General features: G+C 37.4%; 1 protein-coding gene across 2 annotated transcripts in view; it reads right to left on the bottom strand.

Annotated features, from left to right (window-relative positions):
* Nucleotides 1-22,204, bottom strand: part of STRN (striatin) — a 104,461-nt gene that overhangs the window by 14,435 nt on the left and 67,822 nt on the right. The window contains exons 9-14 of one of the 2 annotated variants that reach the window (XM_047782284.1): nucleotides 20,421-20,507; nucleotides 19,832-19,975; nucleotides 13,102-13,238; nucleotides 6,069-6,244; nucleotides 3,660-3,707; nucleotides 2,471-2,592 (exon numbers count right to left, since the gene is read on the bottom strand). In XM_047782284.1, the coding sequence (XP_047638240.1) occupies nucleotides 2,471-2,592; nucleotides 3,660-3,707; nucleotides 6,069-6,244; nucleotides 13,102-13,238; nucleotides 19,832-19,975; nucleotides 20,421-20,507 (714 nt within the window). The remainder of the gene's footprint in view (nucleotides 1-2,470; nucleotides 2,593-3,659; nucleotides 3,708-6,068; nucleotides 6,245-13,101; nucleotides 13,239-19,831; nucleotides 19,976-20,420; nucleotides 20,508-22,204) is intronic. The other variant, XM_047782285.1, reaches the window with a different exon arrangement.

Here is a 22,204-nt window from a genome sequence, read left to right as displayed (position 1 = left end):
TGTGAAATTCAAGGCAGGGAGCAGATGAGATGAAAGTGGCCAGTTTATGGTGGGATTTCTATGACATACTAAGGTACTTGGAAATTATCTTGAAAGCAGCAGGGAACTACTGAAGGAGCAGCAGGTTGATGTAAGTATTTAATAAGATAATTTTGATTGTAGTGTAGAAGACAAAGACTCATGATGAAGGCAAGGGGACTGTTTCAGAAGAAAGGGAGACTGAAAAAAGATCCAGGTGAGGACAGTGGTAAAAGGGCAGAGCAGGAGTAAACTGGAGAAATACAGAAATATTTCAGGGGTGATACCCGAACGTCTAGGTAATCAGCAAGGTATAGAGAATACAACAGTATAAGGAATCAAGGATAACTTTTAGGTTTCTAGTTTGGGTGGTGCCACCAACTAATGAAGAATATATGGGAGAAGAAACAGAGCTTGTAGGGATTTATGGACAATGAGACAGCCACTCTGAAATGTTCTGTAGGTAGTCTGGCGCTTGAAGAGATTTATGAGTCAACGGCATATAAAACTACAAAGTGGATCCAATCTACCAAAGAGTATATACACAACGCAAAGAACAGATTAGGATCTGGGCCTTGATAAATGCCAACACTTAAGGTGAGAAAAACAAAGGGAGTTTATGAAGGATAGGGAACAGAAACTGTCAAAGAGTTAATAAATAGCAAAAAAGCCCGTAGCGAACTAATTTCAAAATGGATAGAGTGCTCCAGTTTCAGACAGCCCAATTCATCTAGTAAAAGAAGGACTATAAAATACCTGTTGGATCAGCCAATTAGGTAGTTACTGACAATCTTATTATAATTTCATAGTATAACCAGAAGACAGAATGCAGAGGAATGATACACAGAGACAGGATATGGAATTAGTGACTAGTAATTCTGTTTCCAGACATCACCAAAAAGATACAGGAATGAATGAAATGAAGGAAAGAGAGACTATATAAAAACTAGAGAGGGAAATGGAATTAAGAAAAGGCTTCTCAGCATTCCCTTTCGGCTCAGTGGGTTAAGAATCCAGCATTGTCATTGCTATGGCTCTGGTTACAGCTATGGTGAGGGTTCAATCCCTGGCCCAGGAACTTATGCATGCCATGGGCAAGGCCAAAAAAGAAAGAAAGAAAAGCCGTCTCCTTGCCCAGAAAGGGAGATACATGGATTTACCTATATGCTGTGGGGATGGAAAGAGGACAAAGAAGGTAAGGTTTCAGATGGGAGCAAGAGAGCAAGAGAGAGGGAGAGAGCCAGAGGCAAAGAAAAAGAAAGACATTAGAGTGAAATCTCCAAAGAAACGAGAATGCGGTCAAGAGCAAAAGGTGAAGGGGTAGCTTGGAACACAATGATGTCAGCCAAGCCTCTGATTGAGGGATAAAGGAAGTAAGGAAAAGTATGAAACAGATAAATCTGTAAGAGAAGTGGGGAGGGATGGGTGGGTATTACCCTTCACAAAATGCTTATTAAATAAACATTGGGATAAATTTTTATTTATTCAATTTCTTATTTTAGGTTTGGTAGTAAAACTAATCTAAAATGTTAACAAAAATAAAATACGGATTTATGACAAACATATTTTGTATCATCCTAGAACTGACGGAGAATTTTAAGAGGAAACCAAAATAGTTCCTAAATAGTTTTTGCAAGGGAATTTATGATAATATCTAGTGATAGATTATAATATGGATTTTTGATTCATGGTGCTGTTTCCAAGTCTGAAGGGCACTTCTTAATTTTTAAGGCCTTTTCAATATTTTGGTTGTACACACTTTAAAAATCATTACCCTCAGAGTTCCCATGGTGGCTCAGTGGCAACAAACCCAACAAAACCAACAGGTGATCCATGGCCTTACTTAGTGGGTTAAGAATCAATCCCTGGCCTCACTCAGTAGGCTAACATGAGCTGTGATGTACGTCACAGACATAGCTCAGATCCCGCGTTGCTATGGCTGTGGCACAGGCCGGAAGCTACAGTTCTGATTTGACCTCTAGCCTGGGAAATTCCAATATGGCGCAGAAGCAGCAGTTAAAAACAAAATCATTAGCCTCTACGCCCTTTAATAACTGATCAAGAAGATGATGCCAACATTCATTTTCCTTCAAAGCTGTTTGTCAAGAATAGTGATGAAATATGGTTATAGATTTGTAATAATGTGTCAAAACTGTACAGGTGTCTAAAATGAAGAAAACAGCTGTCAATCAAGCCAGCATTTCCAATCAATATGACTTTTAGGGGTGGGAACCGTTTTCTCAGAAAAGAATACATTATTTTTTTCTTCTTTTTAGCATTTCATATATATGTAAAATTGATCAACTATATCCAATTGATTCCCAAATACAGGAGTCCTGTTCTCTTTTACCAATTTATTTTCAAAAATATCTCACTTTATCCTCATATACACTATGTAAAATATGTAAAAAGAAAACATCTTATTCTTTCATATCTCCAGGGAGTCACATACCATAAGAGTCATAGGGATCGATGTTGGGGTTGGTAGTGTTCCAGCCCTGGATCAGCCCATCAGTACCACCACTGTAGCACTGTTCACCATTGCTGCTCATTACCACACAAAGCACTGGACCTCTGGAAGAGAAAAATCAGTTTCTATTATCAAAAATCAATCCGATAATAGGACTTGTTAAAAATAAGAATACTGGAGTTCCCGTCGTGGCGCAGTGGTTAATGAATCCGACTAGGAACCATGAGGTTGCGGGTTTGGTCCCTGCCCTTTCTCAGTGGGTTAACGGTCCGGCGTTGCCGTGAGCTGTGGTGTAGGTTGCAGACGCGGCTCGGATCCCACGTTGCTGTGGCTCTGGCATAGGCCGGTGGCTACAGCTCCAATTCAACCCCTAGCCCGGGAACCTCCATATGCCGCGGGAGCGGCCCAAGAAATAGCAACAACAACAACAACAAAAAGACAAAAGACAAAAAAAAAAAAAGAATACTTAGTCATTCAAATGGCTCTCTCATTTTCTGCCTTGTATAACGAATAAAAAAAACCATCAAAGCAATATTTATTTTTCTTCCTGCGCTAAACCAGAGGTTGGTGAACTATAGCTTGTGGACCAAACCTAGGCAGTGGACTGTTTTTGTACAGTCCTCACGTTTTTACATTCTTTAAAGGGCTGTAACACAAAAGTAAAGTAAAAAGAAGAACATACAACATAAAAATATGTAGCCAGAAAAGCCTAAAAAAAGTTTACTATCTGACCCTTTATATGTAAAAAGTATGCCAACCTGTGCTATATCAAGTGAATATGTACACTCCTTAAACTTAAATGGAAACAGGAAAACTATGCAAAATATGATCATAATTTTTAAAAGTCTCAGATACTTTTATTTAGGATACTTTTAAGAAAAAAAACCAGGATTTCTAATAGTTAAACTTAATTTCCTCAACTTTAAGATAATATATATATATCATCTAAATATCATGCAAATAAAATCTAATTTCAGTAAGGATCTCTGATAGTGATAAACCGGTCTCTAACATCATATTATCTGCCAGTTTCTTTTACATTTATTTTAAAAAAAGCTACTAAATATAAATGATACATAACACAAATATGTAAATTAAAGAAAAGAAAATATTTTAATCAGGCTGATTTACCATGATATTGATTTAACACAAAGAAAAAGTACATACTTACTTATGAGCCCTGAATGTATAGATAGGCTCCACATCCAGGGACGTACTCCTAAAACACAGAGAAAGAGGAGTTTTATAATTCTAAGTTTCAGTAGTAAAGAGTATGAATGAATATATGTCATAAAATTATCTTTAGAAATACTAACACTATGGTAATATATCATTATCATTTCCAGGACACAAGAAAGATTACCTAACACCAATCATATATTTCTGTGACTTCAAGAAACAAAATCATTGTCTAGTAATGACACCTTGTTACTTTTAGCTTTCAGCATTGTCCTAATCTATTTGACTAAAGAGAGAGAGAGCTTCACTCAGGGGAAATAATATCATGGACTTTGAAGAGAGAAATTTCTGGATTCAATTTCCAGTTCTGTCACTAACTGTCTAACTTTAGGTAACATATTTAATCTTTCAGCACTTGAGATTCCTCTGTGTTTAAAATAAGACAGAAAACTAGGGATAACACCAATTATTCACCAGGTTAAAAGAAATTCCATAAGTAAAACAGTCTGGGAAAGAACCACGCACGTAGTAGGATTTCAAGAAATGGTATTTTAATCCCTTGCGTTTCCACGAAGATTAACATGTCTGCCCTTAATAACTGCACAAACTATCCAAATCATCAACAGATTCATCACTCAGAACACTGAGTGGGGAGTTCCCGGAGTGGCTCAGTGGTTAATGAATCCAACTAGGAACCATGAGGTTGTGGGTTTGATGCCCGGCCTTGTTCAGTGGGTTAAGGATCCGGCATTGCTGTGAGCTGTGATGTAGGTTGCAGATGCGGCTCAGATCCTGCATTGTTGTGGCTGAGGCTGTAGCCAGTGGCTACAGCTCCGATTAGACCCCACCCTGGGAACCTCCATATGCCGCAGGAGTGGCCCTACAAATGACAAAAAGACAAAAAGACAAAAAAAAAAGAACACCAAGTGTATGTGTACTCCCTTAGTACCTAATACTTGCCATGACTGATAATGGAAACTGGATTTAAAGTCAAGTACTTACCATTTTCCAAACTGTATTACAGTTTTTTATTGGCATATATGATATCCCACCTCATTTCCAAAGTGTTAAATTCAAAGGTAAACAGGCTACTGATACCTGCATGTGAAGGTGTTGTTCCTAAGCTAACACCAGCAAAAAGTTTATTTCACATTTTTCTAAATTTTAGTTGAAAATATATGATGAGAGTTCCTGCTGTGACACAACAGGATGGGCAGCGTCAATGGAGTGCTGGGATGAGGGTTCAATCCCTGGCCTGGTACAGTGGGTTAAGGACCTGGCATTGCTATAACTGTGGCATATTTCACAATTGCAGCTTGGATCTGATCCCTGGCCCAGGAACTCCATATGCCATGGGGTGAACAAAAAAGGAAAAGAAGAGAGAATATATAATAAGAGTCACATTCTCTGGTCTAGTATGATGCGCGCTGTGACTAAAGACCTTCAAAGACAAAGAGCACAATTTACAACCAGAAAATACTTTTTCTCTGCTGACCACACCTAATCTACTGGAGGAATTACTTGGTTTTAGCAAGAGCTGGTTAAGTTATCTGATGATTTAATTATTTTATCTAGTCAATGTATGACTCAGAGCAGGAACGTCATTGATCTCTTTTAAACTGGGCAATAGATATCCTCTACTAGGAGTAAAACTTTCATGATCTCCATTTGATGTTCATTTCTAATCCTTCATAAGAGAGGTGGCTAACACTGTAGAAGGGCTCTTGCTGGCAGATGCTGGGTTCTGAGCCACGTGACCCAAGGAAGAAAGCAGAAGAGTTCCGAGTGGGATCAGGACAGTAACTGCTATAAGGAGTTTATACCAATTCATGTCTATCCAGGCTTAGAGAGGACACAAGGGGCCAAGGCAAGCACTAGCAGTTAAATGAGAGTAACAACAGTGCTTTTCAGTCTAGACATATGGTCCAGGCCAAAACACAAGACCAAAGAGAGGTCTCTCACCTACCCCCCTTCCAATCAATCTTCCCTTCCTTCTACTCCATAAGTCTAACCAAGTAATAAACATGGCACAGGGCTGGGGAGGGGTTTTGATGATTTTAAATATGCCCGTATCTGTTTACAACAGCAAAAACCTTCAGTACAGATAATGGGCTCTCCAAATAGTATAGTTATTTAAAACACCACATAAAGACTGCAATCAGCATTCACAAACCCTGGGAAACCATCAAATAATACCATTTTCTCCCTAAGGGTCAGTTTTCCAACCTAAATTAGCTTGTGGGTATGAACGGGAAAATACTCTAAGTTATGTGACATGGTAAAGAAGAAAGAATTAGAAGAGATATTTGGGGAATTTAATAGCAAATAATAAAGTAAGCATTTTTCTGCTGAAAACTGTTAATTAAAATAGTCAAATACAGTTAAAGTAGAATATTCTCACTTTTTGGCTGGGGCTGTTTTCTGCAAATTCCACATTTTTAACGTGTGATCCTCTGATGCTGTTATCAAAACAGGCTCTATGGGGTGGAAAGCAAGAGCTCGAATGCCATCAAAGTGACTTCTTAGTGTAAACTTAGGGTTCCATGTCTTCCTCAATGCATCTTTATTGTTTGCTATCTATTAAAGAAACAAAAGGAAGATACCAATACATTTAGTTCAAAACAGGGAAAAAAAAAACTGTATTTCAAAGTTAATTCTTACTGATTTGTCATTAAACCATCACATTTTGCAACTTTCCAAACAATACAGTTTCTAAATGTAAATAACCAAATCAAGAGGCAAAATTAGTCAGCAGTGGTTTTCACTGAAGAAATATAAATGCTGTAACAAGAAAACAGGTAACATTTCAATATAGAAAGAGGATCAAATAACTTAGGGATATAAAACAGATCTTCACTAGGATTTTTTTTTTTTTTTAAAGACAAGTAATTTCGACCCAAATCATAGTGTAGAAACTAATTTTTGGGTAAGAGTTGAAAAACTAAGTTATCCTTAATTAAACCTGCTAACTAACAGAATATGATGATACTGTTACCATATCATTATGTTGCTTCTCCCCAAAGAATCTCCATCTCAATAACTAAAAATGCACTGCTTCTTCATTCCAACTAATAAGAAAGCTAAAGAGGTTGGTGTTTCGCTTCACACAAGCACATGTACAGACTCCTCACACTCCAAGGCTAACAATCCTGCTGGGTTTAAGCAAGAGTGGGGCAAGTACTCGTAATACACTGGAGAGATATTACCATACTTAAACCGACAAAAATCACCAATGATACTAACAACAGCTGCTATCTTGAGCATTTATTCATTATCCTGTATACTACTCAAAAGACTTAACATGCACTAATTCACCTAATCCTCTTATCAACTCCAAGAAGTAGGAATTAACATTATCCCCACTTTACAGATTAGACATTTAAGGAAAAGAGAAGTTACTCTGCCCTCTAGTAAATGGGGGAGTCAGGATTCATAACCAAGCACTCTGGCTTCAGAGGCTTTACTATTAACATAAACTATAATTTAGAACCCTGAAGTTTACAAACCTGAAGAAAATTCTGGATAGGAAATGTCACAGGTGGGACATAACACACCATGCAAGAAACTACTCCAAGAATTGGGGCTGGTTATCTTTGGGGCTGGCGGGGTGGAAAGGACAAGGACCCCTGAGTTGACTCCTGTCTGCTCTTGTTAAAGAGCTGAAAGGTTTTCATATGGAAGAACACTTAGATTCCTTTTGAATATCTTTTTTTTTTTTGTCTTTTGTCCTTTTAGGGCTGCATCCGCGGCATATGGAGGTTCCCAGGCTAGGGGTCTAATCGGAGCTACAGCTGCCGGTCTATGGCAGAGCCAAAGCAACGCAGGATCTGAGCCAAGTCTGTGACCTACACCACGCCTCACAGCAACGCCGGATCCTTAACCCACTGAGCGAGGCCAGGGATCGAACCCACAAGCTCATGGTTCCTAGTCAGATTCGGTTCTGCTGTGCCACAATGGGAACTCCCCTTTTGAATATCTTAATGTGGTAAAAATCAGCCACTAGGACAGCTCCCAATCAGCCCCACCTCCTTTATTTTTACCTTTGTGTAGTCTCTTTCCATATACAGGTTTGCTCTGTATGATCAACAGCATACAGCAAAAGTTGGAAAAACTTACTCTAAAAATTAGGTTATAAAACCTTCCCTCTTGAGTGTTCCTGCTTTCTCTCTTTTCAAGGGCATTCACACTGAGAGAAGCCAAATAGCAGGTGTTGCGCTACGGAGCCCATGGAGAGGTCCATGTGGTGAGGAACTAGTCTCCAGCCAACAGCCAGTAAGAAAACAAGGCCTTCTAACACCTGCATAAGTGAGCTTGGAAGTAGATCCTTCCCAGGGCAAGTCTGTGGCCCTTGCCAAAGCCTTGACTCCAACTACCTGGATGACCAGAGCCACACAGTTGAGCTGCCCCCAGTTGCTACCCCATAAAAACTATGAGATAGAACTGTTTGCTGTTTTGAGCTGTTAAGAATGGTGCAATTTGGAGTTCCCATTGTGGCGCAGTGGTTAACAAATCTGACTAGGAACCATGAGGTTGCGGGTTCGGTCCCTGCCCTTGCTCAGTGGGTTAACGATCCGGCGTTGCCGTGAGCTGTGGTGTAGGTTGCAGACGCGGCTCGGATCCTGCGTTGCTGTGGCTCTGGCGTAGGCCGGACAGCTCCAATTCGACTCCTAGCCTGGGAACCTCCATATGCTGAGGGAGCGGCCCTAGAAATGGCAAAAAGACAAAAATAAATAAATAAATAAGAATGGTGCAATTTGTTACATAGCAATAGACAGCTAATGTGCTTAATAAAACCAGGAACTACTTTTAGAAACAAATTAACACTAACTTTTCTAACAATAAAGAGCTATGAAAAAAGAACAAACTTTCTCTAGAAAAAGGAGTAAGTTTCATAACATATTAGATATATTCTTTGTGGGGTTGGTATAGAGAGAACAAAATTATCTAATGGAACTTCTGCTACTAGCCCTGATAGACTAGATCATTAGGACCAACTGTATACTGAGAACAAGGAGAAAAGCAAAGCCAAAAATAAAAACAGAGAACCAACCAAATACTGGGAGGGGGACTCAAAACAGAATCAAGTGGAAGACAGAGGCCAAAGGAAGTGAGCTTTACATCTGACAGTGTTTTCCCCAGAGGGTACTTACTGATTCCAGAGGAGATGGCTGAGAGGTTAAGCTAAGCTTTAACAACTTTCGAATGCAGGGGGATATCAATTGGTGTACAGGGCCTGCCAACAAAGTGGGGTTTAGGAGACCACCTTGCTTTAGGTTGTGGTCTCAAAGGGCTGTATCCTACACTGAGGTGTGAACTGGAAGAACACAAGTCCTTACAAAGACTAGATCAGCTTTAGATCATCGTAAAATCTGAAAATGGACTGAGGTGATCCAGATATCTAGCGCCTGCAGACATCTGAGAGAAGAAAATTAAAATATACTCTGGGAGTTCCTATCGTAGAGCAGCAGAAACAAATCTGACTAGTACCCATGAGGATAAGGGTTCGATCCCCAGCCTTGCTCAGTGGGCTGGGGATCTGGCATTGCCGTGAGCTGTGGTGTAGGTCACAGATGCGGTTCAGATCCCGAGTTGTTGTGGCTGTGGCGCAGGCCGGCAGCTGTAGGTAGCTCTGAGTTTACCCTAGCTGGGAACTTCCATATGCTGTACCTGCAGCCCTAAGAAAGCAAGAAAATAGGAGTTCCCGTCGTGGCGCAGTGGTTGACGAATCTGACTGGGAGCCATGAGGTTGCGGGTTCGGTCCCTGCCCTTGCTCAGTGGGTTGGCGATCCGTCGTTGCCATGAGCTGTGGTGTAGGTCGCAGACGTGGCTCGGATCCCGCGTTGCTGTGGCTCTGGCGTAGGCCAGTGGCTACAGCTCCGATTCAACCCCTAGCCTGGGAACCTCCATATGCCGCGGGAGCAGCCCAAGAAATAGCAACAACAACAACAACAACAACAACAAAAAAGACAAAAGACAAAAAAAAAAGCAAGAAAATAAAATTAAAAAATATATATATACTCTCTGGGGGAAAATATAATCCTAGGCCTGAAGTTATTTCTACAGATAATTTTTCAAATAGAGGTACTTGGACATAATAAAAAAATAACCATGCTCATAGAAGATAATACAACTTTAGTGAAAAGAATGCAGAAACAACACATAATAGTAAGAGAAATACTGAGTCTCTGATTCCAACTTAAAATAACCATGCTTACTATGTTCAAGAAGATAAAGGACAAGACAAATTTTGGAAGAACTCTGTAAACAATAAAAAAAAGGAATTTTAAAAGCAGGAAGTATGAGACCTCAATAGATGGGTTTAATTACAGACTGAAGAGAGAATTAGAAAACCAGAAGATGACTCGTTAAAAAAATCTAGACCGAAGTACACAAAAACAAAAAATGGAAAATACAGAAGGGAATAGGAGACAGAGAATGCAGAAAGAGATCTAACAATATAACTAGAGTCCTACAAGTAAAAGAAGAGAGGAGGAGAAGGGAGAGAGGTGTAACAGCAGTAATATGAAGAGAAACCGCTGAGAACTTTACACAACTAATGGAAACATATGAAACCAAGAAGGTCTAAGAATTTCAAGAAGGATAAATAGAAAACTAAATCTTAGCTGACAATTAAAGCAGAGAGGAATACCAGCTACAAAAACAAAAACAAAAACAAAAACAAAAAACAAGCTACCCTGAATGACCAACAATAGAAATGACAGTTGACTTTAGCAGAAAAACAACAAAAAATACAATGAAACAATATATTTAGAGTACTTTAAAAAACTTTGTCAATTCAGTATCAGCAGTAACAGTTAACTTCCTCAGGCAAAAAAAGACAACTGAAAACAATTTAAGAAAATCAGAAACTAAGAGAAATGGGCACCGCGTATACCTTTGCTAAAGAGAAATGTTAAGCGTTTCTAGAGTAAAAGGAGAGCGATCCCAGATAGACCATCAGATATGCAGGGGAGAGTGGAAAAAAGTAAAATGGATAATTCTACCTATTAAGTGTACAAAACAGAAGCCTGTAGGAGATAATCATACAGAAATAAAATATGTAACAAGTGTGACATAGACGTAGGGTAAGGATGTTTTTTAAAGATTTAAAAGTGTTAAAAAAAGTGTAAAATTATTATAAAGATGCCTAGAATAACAATTTAAAAAGTGATAATAACCTCTAGTTGCATCAATTTTGCTGCAAATGGCACAAGGAACTATATCCAATCTCTTGGGACAGACCATGATAGAAGACAATATAAGAAAAGAAATATATATATGTATATAAGACTGGATCACTTTGCTGTAAAACAGAAATTGGCACAACACTGTAAATCAACTATATTTTAATTTTAAAAAATGTTAAGACAAACAAACAAGCCCCCTCCCCGCAAAAAAGGAGTTCCTGTCATGGCTCAGCGGTAACAAACCCAACTAGTATTCGTGAAGACCGGGGGTTGATCCCTGGCCTTGCTCAGTGGGTTAAGGATCCAGTGTTGCCGTGAGCTAATTGCGCAGACTGCAGATGAGGCTCAGATCCTGTGTTGCTGTGGCTGTGGTGCAGGCTGACAGCTGCAGCTCCAATTTGACCCCTAGCCTTTCATATGCCACAGGTGTGGTCCTAAAAAGACCCAAAAGAAGAAAAAGTAATGAGAAGTTCCCTTGTAGCACAGTAGGTTAAGGATCCAGTTTTGTTTCAGCTATGGTGCAGGCCACAACTGCACGTGCGCATAAACTCCAAATAATGGCAATATGGATTGCCTAAATTGGCAATCCCAATTTAGGCAAAAATAGGAGAAAAAACAAACACAGAACCAGTGGCATAAACAGATAGTGGGATTAAATCCAAATATATCAGTAATTATTTTAAAAAGAAATGGACTAGATTGTTCCTGTTGTGGCTCATGGGGGTTAAGAACCCAACTAGCATCCATGAAGATACAGGTTCGATCCCTGGCCTTGCTCAGGGGGTTAAGGATCTTGTGTTGCTGAAAAGCTGCAGTGTAGGTCACAGATGAGGCTTGGATCTTGCACTGCTGTGGCTGTGACATTAGGCCCACGGGTGCAGCTCTGATTAGACTGCTAGTCTGAGCCAACTAAATGGTGTTTTAAAAGGACACATAAGGATGGACCTAGAGATTATCATGCTGAATGAAGAACTAAGTCAGAGAAAGACAAATATCATATCACTTATACATGGAATCTAATAAGAAATCATACCAAATAACTTATTTAGAAAATAGAAACAAACCCACACATTTCAAAATCAAATCTTACGGTTACCACAGGTAAAACCATTGTGTGGAGGGTGGGAATAATATACACACACTACAGTATAAAATAGATGATTAACGAGAACCTACTATATAACTAGCACAGGAAAATCAACTCAACCGTTTGTAATAAACTATGTGGGAAAAAAGAATGGATATATTTGTATGTATCACTAATTCACTTTGCTATACACCCAAAACTGATTTTTTTAAAAATCTATATCATATATATGAAGAATGGAGTGCAAGGAGCCCATTTAGATTAGGTTATTATAGCTTCAGGTAAAGAAAAATCGGCAAAGAGGAGAAGTAAAAAGGAGTACCATATGGACTTCAGTTGTTTTGGAGGTAGAACCCAAGACTTACTAAAGGACTTGGCACAGAGGGAGAGAGTTTTGATTTGCAGGAAGAGGAGTTAGGAGTGAGGGTTCTTCTTTGGAAACTTCCTAAGCTGGCTTAGGCATCCATCCTACATCTCCCATGTGGCAGAAGCCACACTGTGTTCCCCAACAAAGATAATGAAGTATCAAAGTGAGAGGATTTTAATAAAGATACAACAGGCTATATATACTTTATGAAATAAACAACTTTTTCTGACAAATGAATACGACGAACAATTATAAATGCATTTCTGAAACAACTGTATCTGGGATTTAGTAAACGCATGTGTGCTTTAAGGTATAAAGATTTCAATTTTGGTCCAAATCATTGATGGGTCAGCCTTAACATCTGGAAAGCATCCTATACACATCCCAAACAACAGCTAAAATTACTTCTCAGCAGGATATTGATGATGTACTAAAGAAGCAAGGCAAATGTTGCTGTTAGGCAGGCATGAATTTCAACCAATCACTGGCATTCCAAAACATAAAACAAAACCCAAACTCAGTAATAGAAAAGGGAATTCTTTCCTTTATCTAAAATCAATGAACAAGCTATACTGATTTATGGATTTACGTAACACCCATAATTTTAATCTCAGCATGATGTGAAAAGTAACACTTTATTTTTATAATATATTCATATTTTCAAAGTTTGTGACTAAAACTGAACTGAATTCTGTACTTGTGAAGAAGTTTTACCATTACCATCTTTTTCTATAAAATTAACTTTTTAACTTTCAAAAAATAAATAAAAAAGCAAAGATAAAACTATACTCACATCATAAGTTAATGAATCTGCTTCATTGGCCACTGTAAGGCCTGCCAATTCTCCAAGTCCCAGTTCACTTTCAAGGGCTTCATCTGCTCCCATGATGAAGGACTTCCCAGAAGAAGGAGGAAACGTCAATGCTTCCACTGAAGGGGGAAGACAAAATAAATATTTTTTAAAAACCTCTAAATACCAACAATTAGTCTCTTAAAGGCATGTCTACATTTGATAATTTTTAAAAACTTTTAAACAGAATAAAACTCAGTGAGCAGAAAATCCTGAAGAATTGCTTGCTTTTTTCCATATCTTAACTATAGCTAAAGGTATCATCTAATTAGAAAAGTACGTGAAACAAATCCAATTCTTCACTGCCCTTTCTTTTTCACTATACAGAAAAATATGACTCAAAGAAAGGTTTTCCTCATTTGCTATTTCATGCTAATTACCCAAATTACTTCTATCAATTATTAAAACATGTGTAACACATGATTCAGAACACTGTTGGCTGTATCCAAAGTAAAACTGGTTAATTCTATAACCTGGAGAAATATGGAAAATTTCAAATGAAAATGGTTAGAGTTATAAAATGTGCCTATAAGAGGCAAAATTAATACATGGTGTTAGAACTCAAGGTTACCTCTGGAGAAGAGGGAAGGGGCAGTGTTTGAAGGCAGCAGGATCAGGTAATTACTGATTACCTGGTAATTACCTGGTAATTACTTGAGGCCCTGGTAATGCTTTGCTTCTTGACCTAAGCAGTGGTAACATGGTTGGTTTTGCTTTGAGAAAATGCATTGAGCTACTTATGATTTCAGTGGTTTTCTGCAGGTATGTTACATTTCATCTAAAAATATCTCTTCTAAAGAAGCTTTTAAAAAATGTTCAAACACTTTTATTAGCTGCCAACTGTGCTTTAAGATGTCAGATTTGCTTCGTGAGAAATTTAAATGCCTTCATTTTATAACTGTGATACTGATTCAATTCCTTCAGTCACCATCATATAAGAACCAGTTAAAACCAAAACATCAAATTAGAATAGAGATTTTAGTTAATTTGGTTAATACTAAAATGTATTTAGTATTACTAAAATTTTTAGTATTACAAATTTTTATCAGTGCAAATTATTCTGACAAGCCAAGAGAGATAGTCTTTAAGTAGTTTTCTAGATGTGGTCACTTTACTGATGACAAACATTTATGAGTTAATTAGATGAATTTAGTAATCTAAACTTTGACTGCTAGAGAAGTTAGCCTTTTTTTTTTTTCAAGAAATAAGTCAAATGTATTAACCAGTATATGTAGAAAGTAAATTTACAAGATGTTTTTTAGCTTTACAGTCAATCATATAATTTTAAATTTAGTTATAAATATTTGTTGAATAAATGAAAGAAGAGTTATATGATTTTAAAAACAGCAATGGCAGGAAAAGTACATAAAATTCTTTTTTTTTTTGGTTTTTAGGGCTGCACCTGTGGCATATAGAGATTCCTAGACTAGGGGTCAAATCGGAGCTGTAGCTTCTGGCCTATACCAGAGCTCACTGCAACACCACATCCTTAACCCACTGAGCAAGGCCAAGGATTTGAACCTGTGTCCTCATGGATACTAGTCAGATTCATTTCCATTGAGCCACAATGGGAACTCCCTTAAAATTCTTTTAATATCAAAGTAGAGTATAAATTAAGTATGACATTTTCAAGCCGTCATATAATAAAATTGCAATAATAAAAATGGTTTTTGCAAACATACCACATATTGTCTGAGGGGTTCAAACAATTCTAAACATTACTAATAAAGAGTGGGGACTGCTTAATTTAGAACAGCAATGTTCATGCCAAAATTTCAACCAAATAATTCATATGAGACTAGGTCTTCAAGAGGCTAGGTCTTCAGCCGGGGTTTCTGTTTGTTTTGTTTCTATTTTTAATATTTCCAGATAACCTCGTTCAGGTAGGAAATAAAAATGGCTTATCCAAAAAACCCTATGATTTGTGGGATTTAGCCGCTCACATTGTTTGGGCCAATTTAATGTTCTAGGAATGGCCAAACAAAACATGAAAACAAAGGAAAATGACAACTGCTTCCACACACATCCATGGCTAAGCTGGCAGACCTGAGGGCCAAAGAGAGAGCGATCACTGAGCATATCTGTCACTGATTGCTCTCTAAGGGTCTTTGGAACTCTAGGTCACATTTCTATCTGGTAACAAAACACTGCTGACTCTTATTTCCTTTTACAAAATTACTTAACCTGGAGTTCCCGTCGTGGCTCAGCAGAAACGAATCTGACTAGCATCCATGTGGACGCAGGTTCGATCTCTGGCCTCACTCAGTGGGTTAAGGATCTGGCGTTGCTATGAGCTATGGTGTAGGTGGAAGATGTGGCTTGGATCTAATGTTGCTGTGGCTCTGGTGTAGGCCTGCAGCTATAGCTCCAATTCAACCCCTAGCCTGGAACCTCCATATGCTGTGGGTGCAGCCCTAAAAAGACAAAAAAAAAAAAAGACTACTTAACTATATCTCTAAAGTGTGGCACTGCCTTCTGAGTTATTACAATAAAATAAAGTAATTACCTTATATAGCACACACAAGATATGGAAGCTTTTTCTGAAACTGAACTGGAGACCAAGAAGCATCAGTCACAGGCAATTAAATATAAAACATATTTCTTAAGTGCCTTTTCTATTTCTGAAAACCATGTACCAAGTGGGAAAGGCTTAGGACCAATACCACAAATCATAAGTTAAACAGTAAACGCTTCATTTTTCAGGTTCTTAAAATTTTTCTTTTTTTTCTATCAAGGCACTCTTGTGGTTTAAATAATCCCTTTTAGTACATCTGTTACTTAGTACAGATTTTGCCTCTATTATTGGAATTCTCCAAGATGAAATTTCTGATTAAATTTTTTGGGGGTATTAGCATAAGAGAAAACTAATTTTTCTTCTTATCTAGAACTCATCTTAGAATAAATGAAACTGATGAAAATTCTCACATATATAGTGTCAACCGAATGAATCTCCTAGTGAATAACAAACATACCTACTGAAGAACACGACATCTTAATTCAAAAGACACATGTCTACATCAAATAAATTGTTCATCTAGAATGTAAAGGTGTAATGTGTGGTTCTTTCAGTATTTAATGTATGGAAAATGAATCCCCAGTATACTATTATTAACTAACAAATAACTAACCATACAATAGTCAAACAATTTGCTTAAAAAATATTCCAAAGGTGAAAATAGCTCCATCAAGGTCCTATCAGCTCATGTCTAAAACATAACTAAGTTTAGGAGTTCCTGTCATGGCGCAGCAACAACAAATCCAACTAGGAACCACATGGTTGTGGGTTCGCTCAGTGGGTTAAGGATCCGGCATTGCCGTGAGCTGTGGTGTATGTTGCAGATGTGGCTTGGATTCCGTGTTGCTATGGCTGTGGCACAGGCTGGCAGCTGTAGCTCTGATTAGACCCCTAGCCTGGGAACCTCCATATGCTATAGTTGCAGACCTAAAAAGCAAAAGCAAAAAAAAAAAGTAACTAAGTTTAAAATTAAGAGGGAATAAGAGACAAAAGACCTGTACTCTGGAAACTATAAGACACTGATGAAAGAAATCAAAGATGACACAAATAGATGGAAAGATATACCATGCTCGTGGAATGGAAGAGTTAATATTATCAAAATGACTATACTACCTAAGGCAATCTACAGATTCAATGCAATCCCTATCAAATTACCAAGGGCATTTTTCACAGAACTCTAACAAAATATTTTAAAGTTTGTTTGGAAGCACAAAAGACCCAGAATAGCCAAAGACATCCTGAAAAATAAAAATGGAGCTGGAGGCATCAGGCTCCCGGCCTTCAGAATATATACAAAGCAACAATCATCAAAACCATATGGTACTGGCACAAAGACAGAAATATAGATCAGTGGAACAGGATAGAAAGCCCAGAATTCAACCCACGCACCTACAGCCAACTCATCTATGACAAAGGAGGCAAGGATATACAATGGAGAAAGGACAGCTTGTTCAATAAGTGGTGCTGGGAAAAATGGACAGCCACATGGAAAAGAATGAAATTAGAACATTCCCTAACACCATACACAAAAATCAACTCCAAATGGATTCAAGACCTAGATATAAGACCAGACACTATCAAACTCTTAGAGGAAAACATAGGTCAAACACACTCTGACACAAACGACAGCAACATCTTCTCAGATCCACCTATCAGAGTATTGACAACAAAAAGAAAAATAAACAAATGGGACCTAATCAAACTGAAAAGTTTCTGCACAGCAAAATGACACGAAAAGACAACCCACAGAATGGGAGAAAATCTTTGCAAGTGAATGGACGGACAAGGGATTCATCTCCAAAATTTATAAGCACCTTCTGCAGCTCCATACCCAAAAAACAAACAACCCCATCCAAAAATGGGCAGAAGATCTAAACAGACAACTCTCCAAAGAAGACATACAGATGGCCGAGAAACACATGAAAAGATGTTCAACATCACTCATTCTTAGAGAAATGCAAATCAAAACCACTCTGAGGTACCACCTTACACCAGCCAGAATGGCCATCATCCAAAAGTCTACAAACAATAAGTGCTGGAGAGGGTGTGGAGAAAAAGGAACCCTGTTACACTGTTGGTGGGGTTGTAAATTGCTGCAACCACTGTGGAAAACAGTATGGAGATTCCTCAGATAACTAAACATAGAACTACCATTTGATCCAGCAATCCCACTCCTGGGCATCTACCCAGAGAAAACCACGACTCGCAAAGACATATGTACTCCGATGTTCACTCCAGCACTATTTACAATAGCCAAGACATGGAAACAACCTAAATGTTCATCGACAGAGGAGTGGATCCAGAAGATGTGGTACATATACACAATGGAATATTACTCAGCCATTAAAAAGAACGAAATACCAGCATTCTTAGCAACATGGATGGACCTAGAAACTATCATGCTAAGTGAAGTCAGCCATACAGTGAGACACCAACATCAAATGCTTTCACTGACATGTGCAGTCTGAAAAAAGGACAGACTGAACTTCTTTGCAGAACAGATGCTGACTCACAGGCATTGAAAAACTTACGGTCTCTGGAGGAGACAGTTTGGGGGGGTGGGGGGATGTGCTTGGGCTGTGGGGTGGAAATCCAGTGAAATCAGATTGTTATGATCATTATACAACTACAGATGTGATAAATTCATTTGAGTAATAAAAAAATTAAAAAATAAATAAATAAAATTAAGAGGGAATAAAACATATGATTTTCTGTGGCTTTTGAGGAGGCATATCCACTGCAAATAATTACAATATTTAAATTCAAGGCAATTAAAAAAATTTCAAAGAGGAGCTCCCATTGTGGCGCATTGGTTAACAAATCCGACTAGGAACCATGAGGTTGCGGGTTCGATCCCTGCCCTTGCTCAGTGGGTTAACAATCCGGCGTTGCCGTGAGCTGTGGTGTAGGTTGCAGACGCGGCTCGGATCTCGAGTTGCTGTGGCTCTGGCATAGGCCGGTGGCTATGGCTCCGATTCGACTCCTAGCCTGGGAACCTCCATATGCCGCAGGACTGGCCCAAGAAATAGCAAAAAAAGACAAAAAAAAAATTTTTTTTCAAAGAAATACTCATTAATCATTAAGATTATTTTTATGTTACTCTGGATTTTCAGCTACCATGAATATATATTTTAAAATCAACTTCCACATATAAGCATTTTATACATTTATAAATAAAAAAAATCAGATCTTGGATCTAAAAGACAGAACTGTATTTATATACCACAAGATTATACTGTAAAAAAGTAGCAACAACCTAAATATCCCAAGGGGAATAGTTAAGCACCAAGTCTAAAATAGAACACATAGGAGTTATCTGTTGTGGCTCATCAGTAACGAACCCGACTAGCATCCCTGAGGATGCAGGTTCCATCGATGGCCTCACTCAGTAGGTTAAGGATCCAGAGTTGCTGTGAGCTGCAGTGTATGCTGCAGATGCAGCTCAGACCATGTGTTGCTGCAGCTATGGTGTAGGCCAGCAGTTGCAGCTCCAAATGGACCCTTAGCCTGGGAACTTCCATATGCTGTGGGTGTGGCCCTAAAAAGCAAAACAACAAAAAAAGAGAGACAATAATTTTAAAATTACAATTATGAAGATTATTTTTATGATTTTATATTAAGTAAATAAAACAATTATTCTACATGTGACTCTAACTCTGTAAAAAGTGTATGCACATAGACAAGGACAGAAAGAGCAAGGAAAAACAGAAAGCAGAATATGTGACTACAGCTTTAGGTGCCTTTTTTCCTTTTTTCATTTATCAATATATTGCTTAAATATTTGAAAATATTTATGTGAGTTTCAAAGTAAACATTTACTACCTATTTATTGTAGTACTGACTTAATTTTCTCACTGTTGGAATGGTATAATTAGAACTACCAATATATACACCAAATAAATGGTTTATGTGGAGCTAGGGGTATTCTAAACTATATTTAGAGCTGGTTTTTAAGTTTATGCATCCTTTTTCAAGTATTAAAGATTACTGTAGGAATCAAACTGCCTTGAATATAAGAAAGCCAACAAATGGGAAATGCTGCATAGTTCAAATGTATGTGAAATAAAATTCTTCTCTTAGAAGAGTTCCTTCTAATAACTGAATTTAGATAAGTACGTTCAAGTGTTTTTTGTGCTCTGGAGTGTCTAAAATACTTGCCTTCATCTGCCCTATTTATTTCATGTTCAGGAAGCCTGGAGCTGCTAGGTCTGGAAGGTGAACCCACAGATGGCTGCAATGAGGGAAGTTCATCAACATCTCTCAAATTAGCAAGCATGTCTTGTAGTTTTGACCTATTGGGCCCTAGCACCAAAAAAGCGAGGGAGAGAAGAAAAAAGAGGAAATAGAATTATTCAACTGCATCAAAATGTGCCATAAAGCTTATTCATATCTGCCAACATTCACCTTTAATACTACCCTACTATATTAAAAAGTTTCTAAGTTCTTAAATTATTTTAAAAACGTATTATGTCTTGAAAAGGATTATGTTTTACATATATTTTAAAAATTAAGCTAATGGAATAACATCACAATTTGCATAACAAATTTTCAGGTGTAATTTGGATCCCTAAATATTACTCTATAATCCTTGTATACTGCTCCAAACACAGATAGATACCACAGACTGTGAAGCTACTATGTACTGAAATAAACAATCACCTCCCTTTTTGTTTAAGTTGCACTCATTCCCTTACATCCTGAAGCTATGGTACCCGAGGTGAAGTCTCATGCCCTGCTGATTACTTACCTATACTTTGATGCTTCATTCTCCCACATCCCTGTTTTGACTGTTTTAGATAGGATAGAGGCTGAAACAGATCTTCGGTAGTTTTTCCTGTTACAAGTTTAATTAAGAATGGGAAAATCTTACCCATGGTCCATTATGGTTTTTTTTCCTATACCAGCATAGAATACAACTATTTTTAAGCAATTTAACTAATACCTAGAAATATATTTCAAGACGGTATGATGGAGAACATAATCTGACTGGAAATATTTCTAGTAAACGATATTAAAAAGACTCGACCTCTTCCAATGAGTAACAGTTCAACTTTAAAAATATCTATGGTGGTTTATAAATTAATGCCTCATGTATCATTTCAAAGCTTTGCTTCAGTTCTACTTTCATTTTAAGTCTTCCAGTTCTGTTCCTATCTTGTCTTCACTTGTTCCCAGACTCCCATTTTATCAAGATAACCTGAAGTCATGATGATAAACAAAATGTGTTGAACCTCAGTCTAAAGTCTCTCTCGCTTCAGTGAAAGACATTAAAATTTCTCCCCCTAAAGAATCATTTTTCTTCACCATAATAAGAAACTAAGTACCATATGCCTAAATAGTGATCATAATTCCCAGATCAAGGAAACCCAGTAGCTTCTGTTAGCAGGAATACTGTTCCAGTCAAATGGTACAGTTTTAGACTTTAATTGCTAAATTCCAACTATAGCAATCCCTTGATGTTTGACAAGAACTGAATAATCAATATAATAGTAGATGGATTCTATGTGTCCTGGATACCTTTCCAAGTGAAAGATTTTTTTACATATTAAGATATTCATTATTGTAACACAATGGCTTAAAGATATACATCAACTTTAAGTCAGACAATTGAAATATTCTCCTTGTTTCTCATGTATGACAAATATTCCTCAAAATTTCACTTTAACTGGTTTTATCATGGTTCTGAAAAGTCATAACAAACCATGTCTCACTACTGTTTTTTAAGATTAAATTTTTATCAGTATTTTTTAATAAAAAGTATATAATGTTCTTATGTTTTAATACTAATCTTTCTGTGATTAATATTGAGAAAGCATTAAATAACATTCCCTCTCAGTTACATAATGGTTGGCACAAGAGTAACATCAATAATGACCACTGATTTTTTTATCCATTCATGCTAAATACTTGTAAACTCTAAGATATTTTAAAAAAGATTTAAATGTTTATCAGCAACTATCAGGTTCTAAAAGAATGACTGGTCTTTGATAAGTTTAGGCATCACTATAAAAAGAGAAGAAAAAGCATATCCTTCCAGTCTTTTGCAATTTTAAATACATGTTTTAAACACATGTCTTACTAAGTTGGCTTTTAATCTCACTTTACACTACTTTAATATCTCAAAGGATGAAATTCCTACTGTCATAAAAGGGAGACCCATGTGCATACTGTGAATGAGTGGTAGCACAAGGAGAGTTTAGCCTTGCTCTCCCAAAGAGGTGTTTAAGATAATCTTCAGGGATGTTTGAAAGCTTTCATATTTCCAGTTTTTATACTTAACTAGATCTACTGCTCAATTTCATTAATATCTTGAATGAGTTATACATATATGATCCACAAGGCTAGAAATTTCATTTTAGCTTCCATTTTTGATGAAGCCTATGTTTTATTGAAAAGAAAAAAACTGAATTGGTAATACTATAAATTAAATTGGCCAAAAATCCAAATTAGAAAAATAAATACTTTCAAAAGTTGCATATTTGACTCTGTGTCCTGTATAGCATATAGTGATAAGGGCAAATGAATTGTGTG

The sequence above is a fragment of the Phacochoerus africanus genome, chromosome 5, assembly GCF_016906955.1.
Source record: "Phacochoerus africanus isolate WHEZ1 chromosome 5, ROS_Pafr_v1, whole genome shotgun sequence".
NCBI classification, from domain to species: Eukaryota; Metazoa; Chordata; class Mammalia; order Artiodactyla; family Suidae; genus Phacochoerus; species Phacochoerus africanus.
This window is presented reverse-complemented; position numbering and strand designations above follow the sequence as displayed.